This window comes from Dendrobates tinctorius, unplaced genomic scaffold (assembly GCF_039654945.1).
Source record: "Dendrobates tinctorius isolate UK_male_01 unplaced genomic scaffold, ASM3965494v1 ptg000164l, whole genome shotgun sequence".
Classification (NCBI taxonomy): Eukaryota; Metazoa; Chordata; class Amphibia; order Anura; family Dendrobatidae; genus Dendrobates; species Dendrobates tinctorius.
The window spans coordinates 4,306,573-4,325,033 of record NW_027361831.1 but is presented as its reverse complement, the minus strand read 5'-3'; the positions used below and the strand labels follow the sequence as shown (position 1 = coordinate 4,325,033).

Sequence of the window (18,461 nt, the reverse complement as noted above, 5' to 3'; positions counted from 1 at the left end):
AGAACTTGTCATGCATTGAATCTGCCAAGCGTTTAACTCCTAGACAGGCGAGGTCGTCGCTTTTTTTTCTCGTTTTCATTTCTTTATCACTTTTTGGCCTGGTTCCAAGAATGTCAAGGCGGATGCCTTATCTCGTAGTTTTAATCATATATCCCTCCCCGAACCTCCTTCCTCCATTCTTCAGCACGGGGTGGTTGGTGCTGGGTTATCCTCTGAATTGGAGTGTGAAATTTGGGAGGCTCAATCTCTTGCTCCTCCATCTTTGCCTGATAACAAGCTTTTTGTCCCGCTTCAGTATCGGTTGAGGGTTCTCCGGGAGTTACACGATTCTGCTGTCATTGGGCACCCGGGGATCTTGGCCACCCGAAAAGCCATTGCTAGGCTGTTTTGGTGGTCCTCCGTGACCTCAGATGTCGCGAGGTTTGTGTCTGCTTGTGCCCGTGCTATGGCCGGCCGGGGAATTGGTGCCATTGCCAATTCCGGATAGACCTTGGACTCATTTGTCCATGGATTTTATCACTGAACTCCCTCCTTCCAATGGCAAAACTGTTATCTGGGTAGTAGTTGACAGATTCACTAAACAAGCATATTTTGTACCTTTGACAGGATTGCCTAATGCAGAAACACTATCTAAGTTGTTTGTTGAGCACATTTTATGACTGTGTGCCTTTTGAGTGTGGTTTCTGATAGAGAGGTAGAATTTGTGTCCAAATTTTGGAGGGCATTTGTAAAAGATTGGGTATTTGCTTGAACTTTTCCACTGCCTACCATCCCGAGAACAACGGTCAGATAGAGAGGACCAATCAGTCACTTGAACAGATTTTGCAGTGTCTTGCTATGTCTCAGCAGGATGATTGGTGTTCCTCGTTGCCCGTGACTGAGTTTGCATTTAATAATCAGATTAACCAGTCCTCTGGCACCTCTCCGTTCTTCTGTAACTATAGTTTTCACCCCCATTTTGGCGAATTTTCTAGGCTGGATTCTGGATGTCCAGGGGCTGATATGGTAGTTCAGCGGTTGGGGGAGGTGTGGAGGGAGGTCCAGAAGAACATTGGGGAGGCTCAAGGCAAACATAAACATTTTGCTGATAAGCGACAGTCTGTAGGACCTAGGTTCCTGGTGGGAGATAAAGTGTGGTTGTCTACCAAGAACATTCATCTAAAAGTTCCTTCTGCTAAGCTAGGTCCCAGGTTTATTGGTTCTTACAAGATCAATGAGGTTGTCAATGCAGTTACCTTTCACCTACGACTTCTTCTGTCGCTTTGGATCCCCAATGTGTTCCATAAGTCCCTTCTTAAGTAATTTGTTCCATCCTCTGCTGGGTCCCCATCTGCCTCCTGTCTTTGTGGATGGTCAGACTGAGTATGAAGTGGAACGGATTGTGAATTCTCACATGGTCTGCACTAGTTCACTTTAATATTTGGTCCATTGGAGAGGTTACTGTCTTGAGGATCGATTTTGGGTCCCGGCACGATCTGTCCATGCTGATCGATTTGGTTCGGGTGTTTCATACACATTAAAGAGCAAAGAGATAAACGGCAAACTAGGGCACACAAATCACCACATTAACAGACGGAGCTATTTATCTGAAGTATTGCGGTATATATTTCAATCAAAAAACGGAGGTGCTTGCATGAAAAAACATGAATATTTCAATGGGAAATGAAACAAGAAGAAATATGCAGCACTCACCAATATAGCTGAAAAACTGTGCGTCTTTATTTCACATTAATTCCATCAAGAGATATGTGGACATGCAGGACGTTAGAGGAATGCTAGGGGAGGGAGATGCTGGCCAACGGCCGTTTCGCGATTACTCGCTTCTAAGGGTCCACTTGGAGGAGGGTACTGTCTTGATCCAGACCGGGTTTTGAATCCTGCCTTTCCATGTTCCTGGTCAGGTCATTTCAGGGGTTAACTTTTCTCAGCCTGTCTGGTTTCAGGTTTGCTATTTAGCTCCGCTGCATCTTGCAGGCGGTGTCAGCTGTAGTTCTGCCTTCGGCGTGTGTATCTGACTCTGGTATATCCTGATTTGTCCTGCTGTTAACCCTGACTTGCCCCATGTCTGTTTATTCCTTCTGTCTGTCCTGACTCAGTGTCTCCCTGTAAGTTTGTTGACTCCCTGGTTTTGACTTGGCTTGCACTGGGACCTACTTCTGTCTTTTGTCTGTGTCTTATGTGCTTCCAACCGTTGCTAATCCCCTGGCTTGTTTCTGACCATGTGTACTGCTGTGACCTCTGGTACTTCTGCTCCTGTTTCTGACTTGGCTCGTCTGACCGCTCTTTCACCACCTGGTGGCGCTTGTGCTGCTGCTCAGTGTTGCTACGTTGTGTGTGCAACCTCTCTTCCCTCACCAGCACCCCCTGGTGGAGATTGCGCTATGCTGCACTGCAGTAGCTTGACAGTATGTCTCTTTTTAAGTCTCATACATTTTTGATACTATTTGTAAGTTTGTTATTATATTAATAAAGTATTTTACTCTACAAATCAGCTATTCTGCTCCATCTGATCTTTTTAATAATCTCCATGGTTTACACTATATGAGAGCATATACAGCTCTGGCATAAATTAAGAGACCACTGCACAGTTTTATAAAAATCAGCTTCTCTACATATTTCTGACAGCCATTCCATTCCAGTGTCCGTGGAATTCACACCAGAGTACACTTCATTCTACTTAATGTGCTTCTGATTAAGTGATCACCTAAACCAAATCCTATTTAACAAAGGAAAGTATAAAAACCCTGCTGTGGTGTTCACAATCCTCTTGCAATAGGACAAGCTGGATGGCAAAACAAGTGCTAGTAATATCCCAAAAGTAATAGGAATGAAAAAATAACTTTTAACCATGCCAAAGGAGTTGAAAAGAAAAGTCTTGAGTGAGGAAAAGAAGGGCTCAATTCTGGCTTTACTAGCAGAGGGATACAGTGAGCGTCATGTTGCCTCCATCCTTAAAATTTCTAAGATGGCAGTCCATTACAACAAGGTCAAGCAGCAGACATTGGGGACAACAAAGCTACAGACCGGTAGACGGCAAAAACGACTCTCCACTGACCGAGATGACCGTCATCTTATTTGAATGTCACTCAGCAGGGTGACATCAAGTGACCTACAAAAGGAATGGCAGCTGGGGTGAAGTGCATGGCAAGAACAGTTCATAACAGGCTCCTAGAAGCAGGGCTCAAATCATGTAAAGCTAGAAAAAATCCTTTAATCAATGAGAAGCAAAGCAGAGCCAGGCTGACGTTTGCCAAAGACCATAAAGATTGGACCATAGAGGACTGGAGTAAGACAATTCTCTGATGAGTCTAATTTTCAGCTTTTCTCAACACCTGGTCATCTAATGGTGAGACGGAGACCTGGAGAGGCATACAAGCCACAGTGTCTTGCACCCACTGTGAAATTTGGTGGAGGATCGGTGATTATCTGGGGATGCTTCAGCAAGGCTGGAATTGGGCAGGTTAATCTTTGCGAAGGACGTATGAATCAAGCCGCATACCAGGTTATCCTGGAAAAACAGTTGATTCCTTCTGCTCAGGCAATGTTCCCCAACTCTAAGGACTGTTTTCCCTTCACCCATGACAGCACCACATGAGAGAGGGATCCGCCCCGCCAGGACAGGAACCTACTGAAATATAAGGGGCGGCACCTCTCCCCCGCTTCAGTTGGGTTCCTGTCCTGGAGCGGGATCCCAGGCTGACAGCGGTGGTGCCTGCCATTGATGAAGACATGGACCCAGGGCCGTCCTGGCGCGGGAAGAGCAGGTCAGCTTACCTGCAGCGCTGGCTGTTGGCGCCTGGAAGCGCAGTCCCCGGGGTTCCTCCAGCAGGCCCCGGGTTCGTGCGGGTGCGGTAAGGTGGCCTCCATTCGGGGCGCTCCTCCGTGCCTCCCTCCCCCTGCGCGCGCGCCCGCTCGCTCCTTCTCCCTGGGACAGGGGAAGCCGGGCGCGACTTCCGGCGCCTGACGTCAGCGGCGCGGTGCAGCTTGGGTATGCGCCGGCTGACGTCACGGACGCGACGGACATGGCGCCTAGTTCGGCGCCGGCCACAAAAGAAGAAAAAAAAAAAAAGAAGAATGGCCGGTGGTCACAGGGGGGAGGGTCAAAAGGATCGCTCACCGGGGCCTATTTAAAGGAGGCAAGGAGCAGAACGACCGGGCTGTTACAATGGGGTCACAGCAGGAACGCTCACCGTCCCCACTCTCTACCCCCGTCGCAGACCTCGGCACGGAAGCACGGTAGCCGTTCGAGCGGTAAGAGCAGCAGCCGTCCGAGCCATAGATCAAATGATTCCTCGAGATCGAGAGAACACAGACCACATGCTCCAGCGCAGCCTTCCAGCCCGGTACCCGATTTTGTGGGTGGTGAGTGGATCTTCGTGAATGTTAGACCATTATTAATAGGGTCCTTTTTGTGTGTTATTTGCTTCCTTAGGTGAAAGGCAAAAAAGCAGGGAGCAAAAGAAATAATAGGGAGTGTGCGATATGCCAGAACCCCCTAGCGAAAGATTGGCAAAAAAACCTTTGCGCTAGCTGTATACAGCAAACAGTGGCGGAGGAAGTGCCGAGCCTAGCAACTCACCTCAGATCTGTCATAAAATCAGAGGTGGAAGGTTCACTTAAATTATTATTAAAGAAAAAGAAAAAAAGTAGAAGAAACTCCCCAAGTTCTTCATCAGACTCCTCCTCGTCCGAATATCAGGCTGAGCGCATGTCCTCTTCCTCCTCGGATAGTGACACAGGGGGCAGACCGTGTTTTCCGGTTGAGGATACTGATAGTCTCCTTAAAGCCATTAGGTCAACTATGGGCCTTCAGGAGGAAAAAGCGACCAAATCCCTAGAAGATGTAATGTTTGGTGGGTTACAGGAAAGGAAGAAATGCACCTTTCCAGTTAATGAAAAAGTCCAGGCGCTCATCGAAAGGGAGTGGAAGAAGCCTGAAAAATCAGGTAGCCTTCCTTCCTCCTCAAAAAGGAGATATCCCTTTGACCCTAAGGATACGGAAATAAGGGACAAGGTCCCAAAAATCGATGCGGCAGTATCCAGGTCATCCAAAAGGTCGGCCCTGCCCCTAGAGGACTCAGGAGTACTAAGAGATCCACTAGATAAGAAAGCAGACTCCTACCTAAGGCATGCTTGGGAAGCAACAGCGGGGGGACTAAAACCTGCGATAGCCGGTACCTGTACAGCCCGGTCTTTAATGATCTGGCTACAGCAGCTAGAAGAAAAAATTGCTTCCAAGATGTCTAGGGAGAAAATTTTAGGAGACATGTATCTGCTACACGGAGCAGCCGCCTTTTTAGCCGACACCTCGGCCGATTCCATGAGGTTGACGGCGAGAGCAGCGGGACTATCAAATGCTGCAAGGCGTGCGTTATGGCTTAAAGGGTGTCCGGGAGATCTACAATCAAAAGCCAAATTATGCTCCCTTCCATGTGATGGACAATTTCTCTTTGGAAAAAATCTGGACGAAATCCTAGAAAAAGCGGGTGATAAGAAGAAGGGCTTCCCCAGGTTTCAGGGAGATCAAAGAAGACCGCCCTTTCGGAGAGGGAAATTCAATAGAGGCCGGCCTCCGGGAGATCGGAAACGATGGGAAGACAAGAGGAAGAAAGAGTCTGGATTCATGTTCGGGGGAGCCGCTTCATCCGCAAAAAAGTCCCCTCAATGACGCCGGCATCCCCGTAGGGGGGAGACTGATGCTGTTTGGTCAGGCCTGGGAAAATATATCTTCCAATACTTGGATTTTAAACATCATAAAGGAAGGTTTAAAATTCCCCTTTTTTCAACAGCCAAGAGCATCATTTGTGGTGACCCCCGTCAGGAGAGGGGTAGAAGAACAGTTGGCCTTAGACGCAGAGATCCTAAGCCTGCTGGACAAACATGTCCTGATCGAGGTCCCAAGAGGACAGGAAAGAAGGGGTTTCTACTCGCCCCTCTTTCTAATAAAAAAACCGGATCATTCGTTCAGGACGATTATAAACCTGAGAGGCCTCAACCGTTGGATACAGAACCAAACCTTCAAAATGGAGTCAGTGACTTCAGCTATAAGGCTGTTACACCACAACTGCTTCATGGCGGTAGTCGATCTAAAGGATGCTTACTACCACATCCCGATCCATTCAGAATACCAAAAATACTTAAGGGTAGCGCTCTACATTCGGGGCAACCTCAAACATTTTCAGTTCAGAGACCTTCCATTCGGCATATCCATAGCACCGAGGGTGTTTACAAAAGTAGTTGCAGAGATGACAGCATTCCTCCGCATCCACAACACAATTATAATACCCTACCTAGACGATTTTCTAATTGTGGGCAACTCAGAACGTCACTGCACAGAGCAAGTAGAAAGGGTGATAGATACCCTACGGAATCTCGGCTGGATGGTGAATGTCAAGAAGTCAAGGCTACAACCCTTACAAAGGCAAATGTTCTTAGGTTTCATCTTGGACTCAAATCAACAAATTTGTCTCTTACCAGACGCCAAGGTGGAAAAGGTAAGGGATATGATCTTGGCAACAATAGATCAACCTCACACGACCCTGAGAGGGGCAATGTCCTTGTTGGGCACTCTGACGGCCTGTATCCCAGCGGTCAGATGGGCACAATTTCATACCCGTCAACTACAAGCAGAGGTCCTATCAGCACAGAAGTCGCTAAAAGGCTGTTTAGAAGGAAGGCTGGAACTTTCCGTAAAAACCAAAGGCTCTCTCAGATGGTGGCTAGACAGAGCAAACCTACTAACAGGGACATCGTGGCAGAAGCCAGTGTCCGACGTGATAATGACAGACGCAAGCTCCTCGGGGTGGGGAGCGCACCTAAGGGGACAGGTAGCCCAGGGACCCTGGGGACACCTAGAGCAAAACGCATCCTCCAACCTAAGAGAGCTACGGGCAGTAAACAGAGCCCTAAGGATATTCATGCCCACTCTAGAAGGCCGCAATGTCCGGATTATGTCGGACAACAGCACAACAGTAGCCTACATCAACCACCAGGGAGGGACAAGGTCACGCTCCCTAATGCTCGAAACCAACGAGATCTTTCACAGGGCAGAGAGACACCTACACTCCCTATCAGCCATACACATCAGAGGGGTAGAAAACACACAAGCCGATTTCCTAAGCCGCAACACACTAAAACAGGGGGAATGGACCCTGAATCGGGTAGTGTTCCAAAAGATAGTACATCTTTGGGGAGAGCCAATAATAGACCTCTTTGCCAACAGAAGCAACAGGCAGGTAAAAAGATTCTGTTCACTGAACCCAAAGGAAGAGCCATGGGCAGTGGACGCTTTGCAAATTCCGTGGGATTTCAAGCTAAGTTATGCCTTTCCTCCGGTAGCTCTAATCCCAGTAGTAGTGAAAAAGATAAGGGAAGATCAGGCCAGAGTGATCTTAATAGCCCCGTTCTGGCCAAAAAGGCCATGGTTCTCACTACTACAGATAATGTCCCTCTCAGATCCGTGGGTACTGCCAGAGATTCCAGACCTGCTAGCTCAGGGTCCGGTATTCCACACGCAAGTCAAGGGGTTCCATCTGATGGCGTGGAATTTGAAAGGTCACTTTTAAGTAATAGAGGATTCTCCCCTGGGTTGGTGGCTACACTGATGAAAAGTAGGAAGCCAGTAACAACTAATATATACGGTAGAATATGGAATAAGTTTCTGCAGTTTCTGGGGAAACCATTAGACCAAGAACCCCCGATCAAGACTATCTTAGAGTTCTTACAGGCAGGTCTACAGCTAGGCCTAGCGGTAAATACACTCAAAGTACAAGTTTCAGCGCTAGGCGCTCTATATAATTGTAACATAGCGGCAAACAGATGGATAGCTAGATTTATTAAATCCTGCCACAGGTCTAGACCAGTCCCATCGCAAAAAATGGCTCCCTGGGATTTAAACCTTGTGTTAGAAGCTCTCACAAAGGAACCATTTGAACCAGTACAACAACTATCAGTGAAATATCTTACCCTAAAAACCATTATTCTAGTGGCCCTTACATCGGCACGTAGGGTAAGTGACCTGCAGGCCCTATCAGTTAGTCCACCGTATACCCAGGTATACCAGGACAGAATTGTCCTAAAAACAGACCCTGCTTATTTACCGAAAGTGGTGTCGGATTTTCACCGTAGCCAGGAAATCGTCCTCCCCTCCTTCTGTGAAAATCCGAAAAACCCAGGAGAGGAGAAATTCCATAATCTAGATGTGAAAAGAGCCCTCTTAGAGTATATATCAGTAACCAGCCAGTGGAGGAGGTCCCAGTCCCTATTTGTAGCCTTCCAGGGTGCCAGGAAAGGTTATGGAGTATCGAAAGGGACTATTGCCAGATGGATTAGGGAGGCCATTAGTGTAGCCTACTCAGCTAGTGGTGTTCCGATTCCTGATGGCATCAAGGCTCATTCCACCAGAGCCGTGGCGACCTCCTGGGCTGAAAAGGCAGAGGTATCAATTGAGCAAATTTGTAAGGCCGCTACCTGGGCCTCACCCTCAACCTTTTTTAAGCACTATAGATTAAATCTATCCTCCTCGGCTGACTTGACCTTTGGTAGAAGGGTGCTGCAAGCGGTGGTCCCTCCCTAAGGTGTTTCGAAGTCTCCAAAAATCTCTCATGTGGTGCTGTCATGGGTGAAGGGAAAACCACCATGGTTACTTACCGGTAGCCGGTTTTTCCGGAACCCATGACAGCACCCGTATATTCCCCCCCCTTTTTTCACCGTATGGGTGTGCACAATAGTCGGGTGTATTTGTGTGATGTGGTGTTGGATAAACATGTAACTAACCGGGAAGTCCTCTCAATGCTCTGTAATCCAACTGAAGCGGGGGAGAGGTGCCGCCCCTTATATTTCAGTAGGTTCCTGTCCTGGCGGGGCGGATCCCTCTCTCATGTGGTGCTGTCATGGGTTCCGGAAAAACCGGCTACCGGTAAGTAACCATGGTGGTTTTCTCCAGCAGGAAAATGCGCCATGCCACACAGCTAGGTCAATCAATGTGTGGATGAAGGACCACCACATCAAATCCCTGTCATGGCCAGCCCAATCTCCAGACCTGAACCCCATTGAAAACCTCTGGAATGTAATGAAGAGGAAGATGGATAGTCACAAGCCAACAAACAAAGAAGAACTTTAAATTTTTGTACCGGGAGTGGCATAAAGTCACCCAAAAGCAGTGTGAAAGACTGGTGTAAAGCATGCCAAGACGCATGAAAGCTGTGATAAAAAATCATGGTTAATCTACAAAATATTAATTTCTGAACTCTTCCTGAGTTAAAACATTAGTATTGTTGTTTCTAAATGATTATAAACTTGTTTTCTTAGCATTATTTGAGGTCTGCAACCACTGCATTTTTTTTTTTTTGTTATTTTGACCGTTTCTGATTTTCTGAAAATAAATACAAAATGTATTGCTTGGAAATTCAAAGACATGTTGTGAGTAGTTTGTAGAACAAAAGAGCAATTTACATTTTACTCAAAAATATACCTATAAAGAGAAAAATCAGACAAACTGAAAATTTTGCAGCGGCCTCTTAATTTTTGCCACAGCTGTATATGTGCTCTACATTACCTATTTTGGTGAGATTAGTCTTTTAGGTTATATGTTTTAACACGTTGTTAGTGTTTAACAAGTTGCACCTGCTATAATGGAGGTTGTATAGGTTTTTTTATTCTCTGGAAACTAACATGCAAAGGATCTTGGAGAGTGAAAATTGCCAATACACCATTTTAGTACCCAATACGTGGTGCCAAGTGTTTGCTTCTGGAGACATGCACTCTGTAAATGTTTAAGTTGGTTCTTCCTGTTACTACAATGCTAATTATGGACACGGTAACAGGGTTTGGGCAAACTGCAGGACATTTGGCTTTGAAAGCACAGATTTTGCTGGATTGGTTCAAGGAAGCTATGTTGCTTTTCAAGAGTTCTCCATCTACTAATAATGTGAAATCCCTCTTTTTCTATTGACATATGTTGGATGTAGGTGGAGTTTTTTTTGGGTGGTGGAGTGGATTAAAAGTCTTTATTGATATTTTGTGGTACATAATACTTTTTGGAGGCTTATTGCAATATTTGGGAGGCAGAATGAATAAAGGTCAAACTTATTATTCTACTGGTTCCTGTTCTGCGGTCTACTCTTGTCTTGTGAACAGTTCTTGTCTTAGTAAATAATTTGAATTTTCTTATAGAATGCCAACATAAGTTTCAATGTATATTTTGAAAATATAATTCAGGATGTTAAATTGAAAAATAATGTTTAATCTTGACAGGTGACTTCACCAGAAGATCACAGGGACAACTGACTTCTTTTGTTTTTAAATCCGATGACCTTAATATCACACAAGATATAACTGACATTTATGCCACCATTCCACAAATGCCATCATCCTTTCACAGCAAAGATCTATCATTTGATAATTTAAAACCGGTCATATATTCTGATTCATTTAGCCAAAATTTAGAGCTTCTTAGACAAAAAAGAGTTCACACAGAGGAGGAGCCATATTTATGTTCACAATATCATAAATGTTTTAGAAGTAAGTCAAATCTTGTTAAACATCAAATGACTCATACAGGTGAGAAGCCTTTTTCATGTTTAAAATGTGAGAAATCTTTTGCATATAGATCAAAGCTTGTTACACATCAGAGAAATCACACAGGGGAGAAGCCATTTTCATGTTCAGAATGTGGGAAATGTTTTTTACATAAATCAAATCTTAGTAGACATCAGAGAAGTCACACAGGGAAGAAACCATTTTCATGTTCAGAATGTGGGAAATTTTTTACAGATAAATCAAATCTTGTTACACATCAGAGAAGTCACACAGGGAGGAAGCCATTTTCATGTTCCGAATGTGGGAAATGTTTTGCATATAGATCAAAGCTTGTTATACATCAGAGAAGTCACACAGGGGAGAAGCCATATTCATGTTCAGAATGTGAGAAATGTTTTGTCAATAAATCACATCTTTTTACACATCAGAGAACTCACACCGGGGAGAAGCCATTTTCATGTTCAGAATGCAAGAAATCTTTTTCAGATAAATCAAATCTTGTTAACCATCAGATAACTCACATAGGGGAGAAGCCATTTTCATGTTCAGAATGTGAGAAATCTTTTAGAGATAAATCAAGTGTTGTTACACATCAGAGAAGTCACACAGGGGAGAAGCCATTTTCATGTTCAGAATGTGAGAAATGTTTTGCCAGGAAATCGCATCTTTTTGCACATCAGGTAAGTCACACAGGGAAGAAGCCATTTTCATGTTCAGAATGTGGGATTTTCTTTGCATATAGATCAAAGCTTGTTACACATCAGAGAACTCACACAGGAGAGAAGCCATTTTCATGTACAGAATGTGAGAAATGTTTTGCCAATAAATCACATCTTTTTACACATCAGAGAACTCACACAGGGGAGAAGCCATTTTCATGTTTAGAATGCAATAAATCTTTTTCAGATAAATCAAAACTTGTTAACCATCGGAGGACTCATACAGGGGAGAAGCCATTTTCATGTTCAGAATGTGAGAAATCTTTTAGAGATAAATCAAGTCTTGTTACACATCAGAGAAGTCACACAGGGGAGAAGCCATTTTCATGTTCAGAATGTGAGAAATGTTTTGCCACTAAATCACATCTTTTTACACATCAGAGAACTCACACAGGGGAGAAGCCATTTTCATGTTCAGAATGCGATAAATCTTTTTCAGATAAATCAAAACTTGTTAACCATCGGATGACTCATACAGGGGATAAGCCATTTTCCTGTTCAGAATGTGAGCAATCTTTTGTATATAGATCAAAGCTTGTTACACATCAGAGAAGTCACACAGGGGAGAAGCCATTTTCATGTTCAGAATGTGAGAAATGTTTTGCCAATAAATCACATCTTTTTAAACATCAGAGAACTCACAGATGAGAAGCCATATTCATGTTTAGAATGTGGGAAATATTTTACACATAAATCACATCATTTTACACATCGGGGAACTCACAGGAGAGAAACTTTTCAATGAGGGAAACCTTTTAAGCGGATATCACATCTTATTAATCACCAGAGAAATCACACAAAGGAGAAACCATTTTCATGTTCAGATTGTGAAAAATATTTGACCAACAATAGTAGTCTCACTAAACACGAAATATCTCACAAAGGGAGAAGTCCTTTTCATACCTTTTCAACACCATGTAAAATAAAATGAACAGAGAGGAAGGAAAGTGAGGATATTGACTGGTGCAGCAAGGAGAGGGCAGACCCCTAAATGAATTTAAATGAAATATAACCATACTTAAGGGAGCAGCTGGGAGACGTGCGGACTCTGCCATTATTCATGAGTTAGCTGGGTTAACCCTGTTATTATTGATTAATCTGGTGTCACTATTGGTATGGTTATATTTTTATTAATATTTTTTTATTAATGTTACACCAACCTTTGTATCTTTTGATTTTTCACCTTTATTTGGTATACTTATTTTGGGTTCCCACTCACCCTGGGTCATTTAGGGGTCCGCCCTCTCCTTGTTGCACCAGTCTAGTGTCCTCACTTTCCTTCCTCTCTGTTCATTTTATTTTACATGGTGTTTCTTGATATATGATTTCTTCATGTGCCATTATTAAATAAAATTCATTTGTCATTTTATTCCGGTGGTGTTTTCTGTACTCTGTTTCTTTTTAGGTTTAAGTACTAACCATGTAGGGTGCCCACAATTTTGCATCAGCCCACTTTTCTTTTTGTAATTTTTAAAATATAAAAAATGATAATTATATTCTTTTTTTTAAATGTGTCATCTTTAACCTTAGCCCTTTCAGAGACCATTTCATTGTTAACTTGCGTAAGTGTTCACAAGAACAATAGCTTTGACTAGGGATGCCCAAGCTTTTACATACAACTAGAAAACCGTAAACAAAACGCAAAAAAGCAAATATCCTAAAATAAAGAAATATGAAATAAATTGCAAAAATTGCATGAAAGTAATAATAATAATAAGGGTATTTAGTAAACATAATTTTGATCAAAAGAATGTACATGCCATCCCGCCATGTCACGGCAACCCTTGTGGGGCAGTCCTAACTCTAGTATTTAAACCTTTCCACTTGTCAAGTGACATAGATGTGATCAAGGACCAAGGGACTGAACCACCAGTAAAGCATAGGCCAGACAGGATGGATTCTCCAGCTCAGAAATAGGGCGGTCACACCCTTATATGCACAAAATGCACATTGAACTAAATGAGAATTAATTAATTTTCTCCTTTTAATACAATTGTAGCTCCCAATCGGATTGGGTAATGCACCTTAACCAGTGGGGGGAATACAATATACAGTTGATCTAATTCCATATACATAGTACTGGACACTGCATCTTTTTTTGCTGGGGTTAAAAACCCAGCGATGGATCCTTTCTCTCTCATTTTCCACCGATATCATGAGGAGCATACTGGGCTAAGTATCCATCCTTAACCCCTGCATTAACCCCCCTAATGATTTATATCCCTAACCCCTTATTGGATATCTAGAAATAGCCCTTGATTTCTATACAGGGACAGTTAGTTTTAGGTTAACGATCTCCTATTTGATGTGAGTGATTAGGTAACGAAGGTGAAAATATTATTAGGTAATTGTGGGTTTGAATGTGTGGTATTGTTTTGCCATTACTGTATTAGTGTTGCAGTGTAAAAAAAAAAACTAAATAAAAAACATATAGTTGCCTGCTTGGGTATAAATATATTTGTGTGTAATAGGCTGCAGACTTATGTGTGTGTAATAAATATTCTTTAATAGTACACGCCATTCTTTGTCATTTATAAAGTTGTATATTAATTGTTAATAGCTAAGTTCGAAATGAATAATTACAATATTTTTCGGATTATAAGACGCATCGGACCATAAGACGCACCTCAAATTTTGGATTGGAAGATAGGGAAAAAATATTTTTATAAGATGGCGGTCCGTCATACTATCCAAATTTATGGTATCTTACCTGGGAGCCGGCGGCAGTGGTCCGGGGTCACAGGAGGTATGGTCCCTTCCTCAAAAAGCTGACTGCAGAAGTGGGACAATGCTGTGGACCCTGGGTGGGAGGATTAGGTATTCCAGCTGTGCTTGCCTGGTGTTTGTGATGCGGTAGTGCAGAGTGTGTTGCGTGGAACAGGGTCCCTTCCTTAGAAAGTGTGGCGATGCTGCGGCCCGGTGTTGGAGGTGAACAGAGCGGAGTGTATCATTTTACTGGAGTCATGGGCTGCCGGAGGCCTTGTATTTGCAGATTGAGATCTGGGCCCAATCCGAATATATATATATATATATATATATATATATATATATATATATAAAAATGATATCTCTAAAAAAGACATCTTGCTTGTCCAGCAAAAAAAAACAATCAACCATACAACTACATCAGTGGTAAAATAAAAAAAAGTTATAACTCTCAGAAGAAAGCGATGTAAAAATAATTATTTTTTTCTATAAAATGGTTTTTAGTGTGTTAAAGCAGCAAAACGCCAAAATATATTTAAATGTGGTATCGTTGCAATCGTACTGACCAGAACAATAAAGCTTCCTTAGCAATTTTACCACACAAAGAATGGCATAAAAAAAATCCTGAGTTTCTTTTTTTGGTACCAATAAAAATGTCAATGCAAAAAGGAATCCCTCACATGACTCTGTTGGCATAAATAAAGGAAAATAATAGCTCTCAAAATATGGCGTTGTGCAATAAAAAGTGTCTTTTAGTGTGTGAAAGCTGCCAAACATAAAAAACAATATAAATCTGGTTGTCACGGGGTTACCGCAACGTAGCGGAGCCAGAAAACCGCAGCGTCTGGTTGCTCCTACTCCGCCGCTGAGAAGAAGCACTTCTCCGGTTAATTAAATGTGTTTATTTTTTCCAGAAGAACAGGGGTTAATCGGCCATGTTGGAAATTCATGTGTTCAACTGTGCTAGGTTAGCCACTCCTCCCTATAAAATCTGGGCTCTATTACCTAGTCCTTGTCAGAGTTAGCACTTGCTGCATGGCTATAGGAGGGAGAGAAGTTGGTTAGAGAAGGATTGCTGGAGGAGTTAGATGTGACTGTTTGGTTTGTAAGCTTGGTAATTCCTTATCCTTGCCTGTTTTGCTTTATTCCCCTTCCTGCATTTCTCTGTTATATGTGAGTGAATATTTTGTGTGTGTGAAGTTTTCAGCTTACCTTTGTCTTTGTTGCCCTGTTTGTTGGGTTGGTGTACTGTGGTGCACAGTAGTGTCCCCGCTTTCCAGGGTGGTGGAAGGGGACAGATTAAGGGTTAACTTAAAAGATAAGGCAAGGGAGGAGGCCCTGCCATCTTCGCCATCTCAAGTATCCCAGGGAACAGGGCGAGCTAGGGTGCCCCCTAGTGTTAGGGCCAGGAAAGGAGCCCCTGGTCCCAGGTCATTTGACAGTTGTGTCGTGACACTGGTATTGCTGTAATCACACTGACCCGAAGAATAAAGTTATTTAATCACTTACACTGCATGAGGAACAGCATAAAAAATAAAACCAATTCTTCACCTGCTGTTAATTTTTATTGATTCTGCTTCCCAAAAATTGCAGTAAGACTCGGCTCATCCTGCGCTCTACGCTGAGCGCTTACACTGATGTTTCAGTGTAAATCTCTGAAATAGGTGATTCAGAAAGAACCCCTGACTGAAGATTCCCTATTAGTGATGAGCGAGCCCTAAAATGCTTGGGTAATCGTTACTTGAGTAGAGCAAATCTTAATGCTCAGGCACTCGACCTGAGTAATGAGTATAATGGAAGTCAATGGGAAACTAAAGCATTTCTTCAGCAGCCCTTCCTGGAGATCTGGAGGGGTCTAAAAAATTGCTAAAATCGATGGAAACAGCATACAGTTGGGAAGACCCCTGGAAGCATCTCTGAATATCAGGTTGCTGCTGGGAGCAATGTTGTCATAGAATCGTAGAGTTGGAAGGGACCTCCTGGGCCATCTGGTCCAACCCCCTGCTCAAAGCAGGATTCGCTAAATCATCCCAGTCAGATGTCTGTCCAGCCTCTGAAAACTTCCGTTGAAGGAGAACTCGCCACTTCTCGTGGCAGCTTGTTCCACTCATTGATCACTCTAACTGTCAAAAAGTTTTTTCTAATATTTAATCTGTGTCTCCTCCCATTCAGTTTCATCCCATTGCTTCTAGTCTTTCCTTGTGCAAATGAGAATAAAGTTAATCCTTCTACAATGTGACAGCCCTTGAGATATTTGTAGACAGCTATTAAGTCTCCTCTCAGTCTTCTCTTTTGCAAACTAAACATTCCCAAATCCTGCAACCTTTCCTCATAAGACAGGGTTTGCAGACCGGTCACCATTCTGGTCGCTCTTTTCTGAACTTGCTCCAGTTTGTTGATGTCTTTTTTAAAATGTGGTGCCCAAAATTGGACACAATATTCCAGATGAGGTCTGACCAAAGAGGAGTAGAGGGAAATAATTACTTCACGTGATCTAGACTGTATGCTTCTGTTAATACATCCTAGAATTGCATTTGCCTTTTTTTGCTGCTGCATCACACTGTTGACTCATATTCAGTCTGTGATCTATTAGTATACCCAAGTCTTTTTCACATGTGCTGTCACTTAGCCCTATTCCTCCCATTCTATATATGCTTTTTTCATTTTTATTGCCCAGATGTAGTACTTTGCATTTCTCCCTGTTAAAAACCATTCTGTTAGTTGCTGCCCCCTTCTCCAGTTTATTTATATCTTTTTGAATCCTCTCTCTCTCTTCTCTAGTATTAGCTATCCCTCCTAGCTTTGTGTCATCAGCAAATTTAATCAGTTTACCCTCAATTCCTTCATCTAAATCGTTGATAAAGATGTTGAACAATACAGGGCCCAGGACAGAGCCCTGTGGTACCCCACTTGAGACATTCTTCCAACTGGATGTGCAGCCATTTACGACCACTCTTTGGGTCCGATCACTAAGCCAGTTATGAATCCACCTAACAGTTGCCTTGTCCATTCCATACTTAGTCATTTTTTCAATAAGGATTGTATGAGATACTTTGTCAAATGCTTTGCTGAAGTCAAGATATACTATATCTACAGCATTTCCTTGATCCACCCAATCAGTGATTCCGTCATAGAAGGAAATTAAGTTAGTCTGACATGACTTATTAGTTACAAACCCATGCTGACTCTGTTTAATCACTTCATTCTTATCCAGGTACTGACATACATGTTGTTTAATAATTTGTTCAAAGATCTTTCCTGGTATAGAAGTCAGACTCACCGGCCTATAGTTGCCTGGGTCCATCTTCTTCCCCTTTTTGAAGATAGGAACAACATTTGCTCTTCTCCAGTCTTCTGGGACTTCTCCTGTTCTCCAAGAATGTTCAAAGATTATGGAGAGGGGTTCAAAAATTTCTTCTGCTATCTCCTTCAGTACTCTGGGGTGTAATTCATCTGGACCTGGAGACTTGAATTCATTTAGGTTAGCTAAGTGTTTCCTCACTATCTTTCTGTTTATAGATATCCTGGATTCTTCTATACCCTTAATAGGACAGTGAAGAACAGTTGAAGTTACGTTTCCTTTCTGAGAGAAAACAGATGCAAAATAGGAATTTAAAAGTTCAGCCTTTTCAACATCCTGTCTTACCATTTCATCATTTTCATCCTGTAAAAATCCTATAGCATCTTTGACTTTTCTTTTACTTTTGACATATCCCCAAAATCCTTTATTATTGCTTTTGACATCTCTTGCAAGCCTCAATTCATTTTCAGCTTTAGGTAATCTGATTTGTGCCCTGCAGGTTCTGCAGACAGCATTATATTCTTCTTTAGATATGCCTCCCTCTTTCCATTTTATAAACATTTTTTTCTTCCTTTTTAGCATGTGCTTAAGTTCTGTGTTCATCCATCCTGGTTTCCTTAAATGCTTCCTATTCTTCCCTCTTTTCGGAATTGTTAACAATTTTGCTTTGAGAATTTCATTTTTCAAGATTTCCCATCCTTCCTGGACATTTTTGTCTTTAAGGATATCCAGCCATTGGATCCCTCCAATTCTCTTTCTGAATCCCTTAAAATCTGCCTTTCTGAAATCTAACCTTGACGTCTGAGTCTTCACAGGTCTTCCTCCTCTAGTTATCCAAAATTCTAAAATAGCATGGTCGCTACCTCCTAGGGTCCCAGCCACTTTTACCTCCTCAACCATTTCCTCCCTGTTTATAAGGATTAGATCCAAGGTAGCAGTTCCCCCTGTTTTCTCCCCTACCTTTTGGAAGATAAATTTGTCAGCAAGAGAGGATAAGAATTTCCTTGACCTGTTAGTTTTGCCTGAGAGAGATTCCCAACAAATGTCTGAATAGTTGAAATCTCCCATGACAACTATGTCATATTTTTTGGAGAACTTGGCCATTTGATGCATAAAGAGTTCATCCATATCTTCAGCTTGCACAGGCGGCCTGTAGTAAATGCCTACAATGGTGTCCTTTCCATTGTTCTGTCCTT

At 42.8% G+C, this 18,461-nt stretch overlaps 1 protein-coding gene across 1 annotated transcript in view; it reads left to right on the top strand.

The window, feature by feature from the left end:
• The window catches only part of LOC141052899 (uncharacterized), a 34,392-nt gene extending 20,621 nt beyond the window's left edge, over positions 1-13,771 (top strand). Inside the window, exon 6 of the mRNA XM_073550217.1 lies at positions 10,255-13,771. Coding sequence (XP_073406318.1) covers positions 10,255-11,906 — 1,652 coding nt within the window. The 3' untranslated portion in view covers positions 11,907-13,771. The remainder of the gene's footprint in view (positions 1-10,254) is intronic.
• Positions 13,772-18,461: the final 4,690 nt, after the last annotated feature.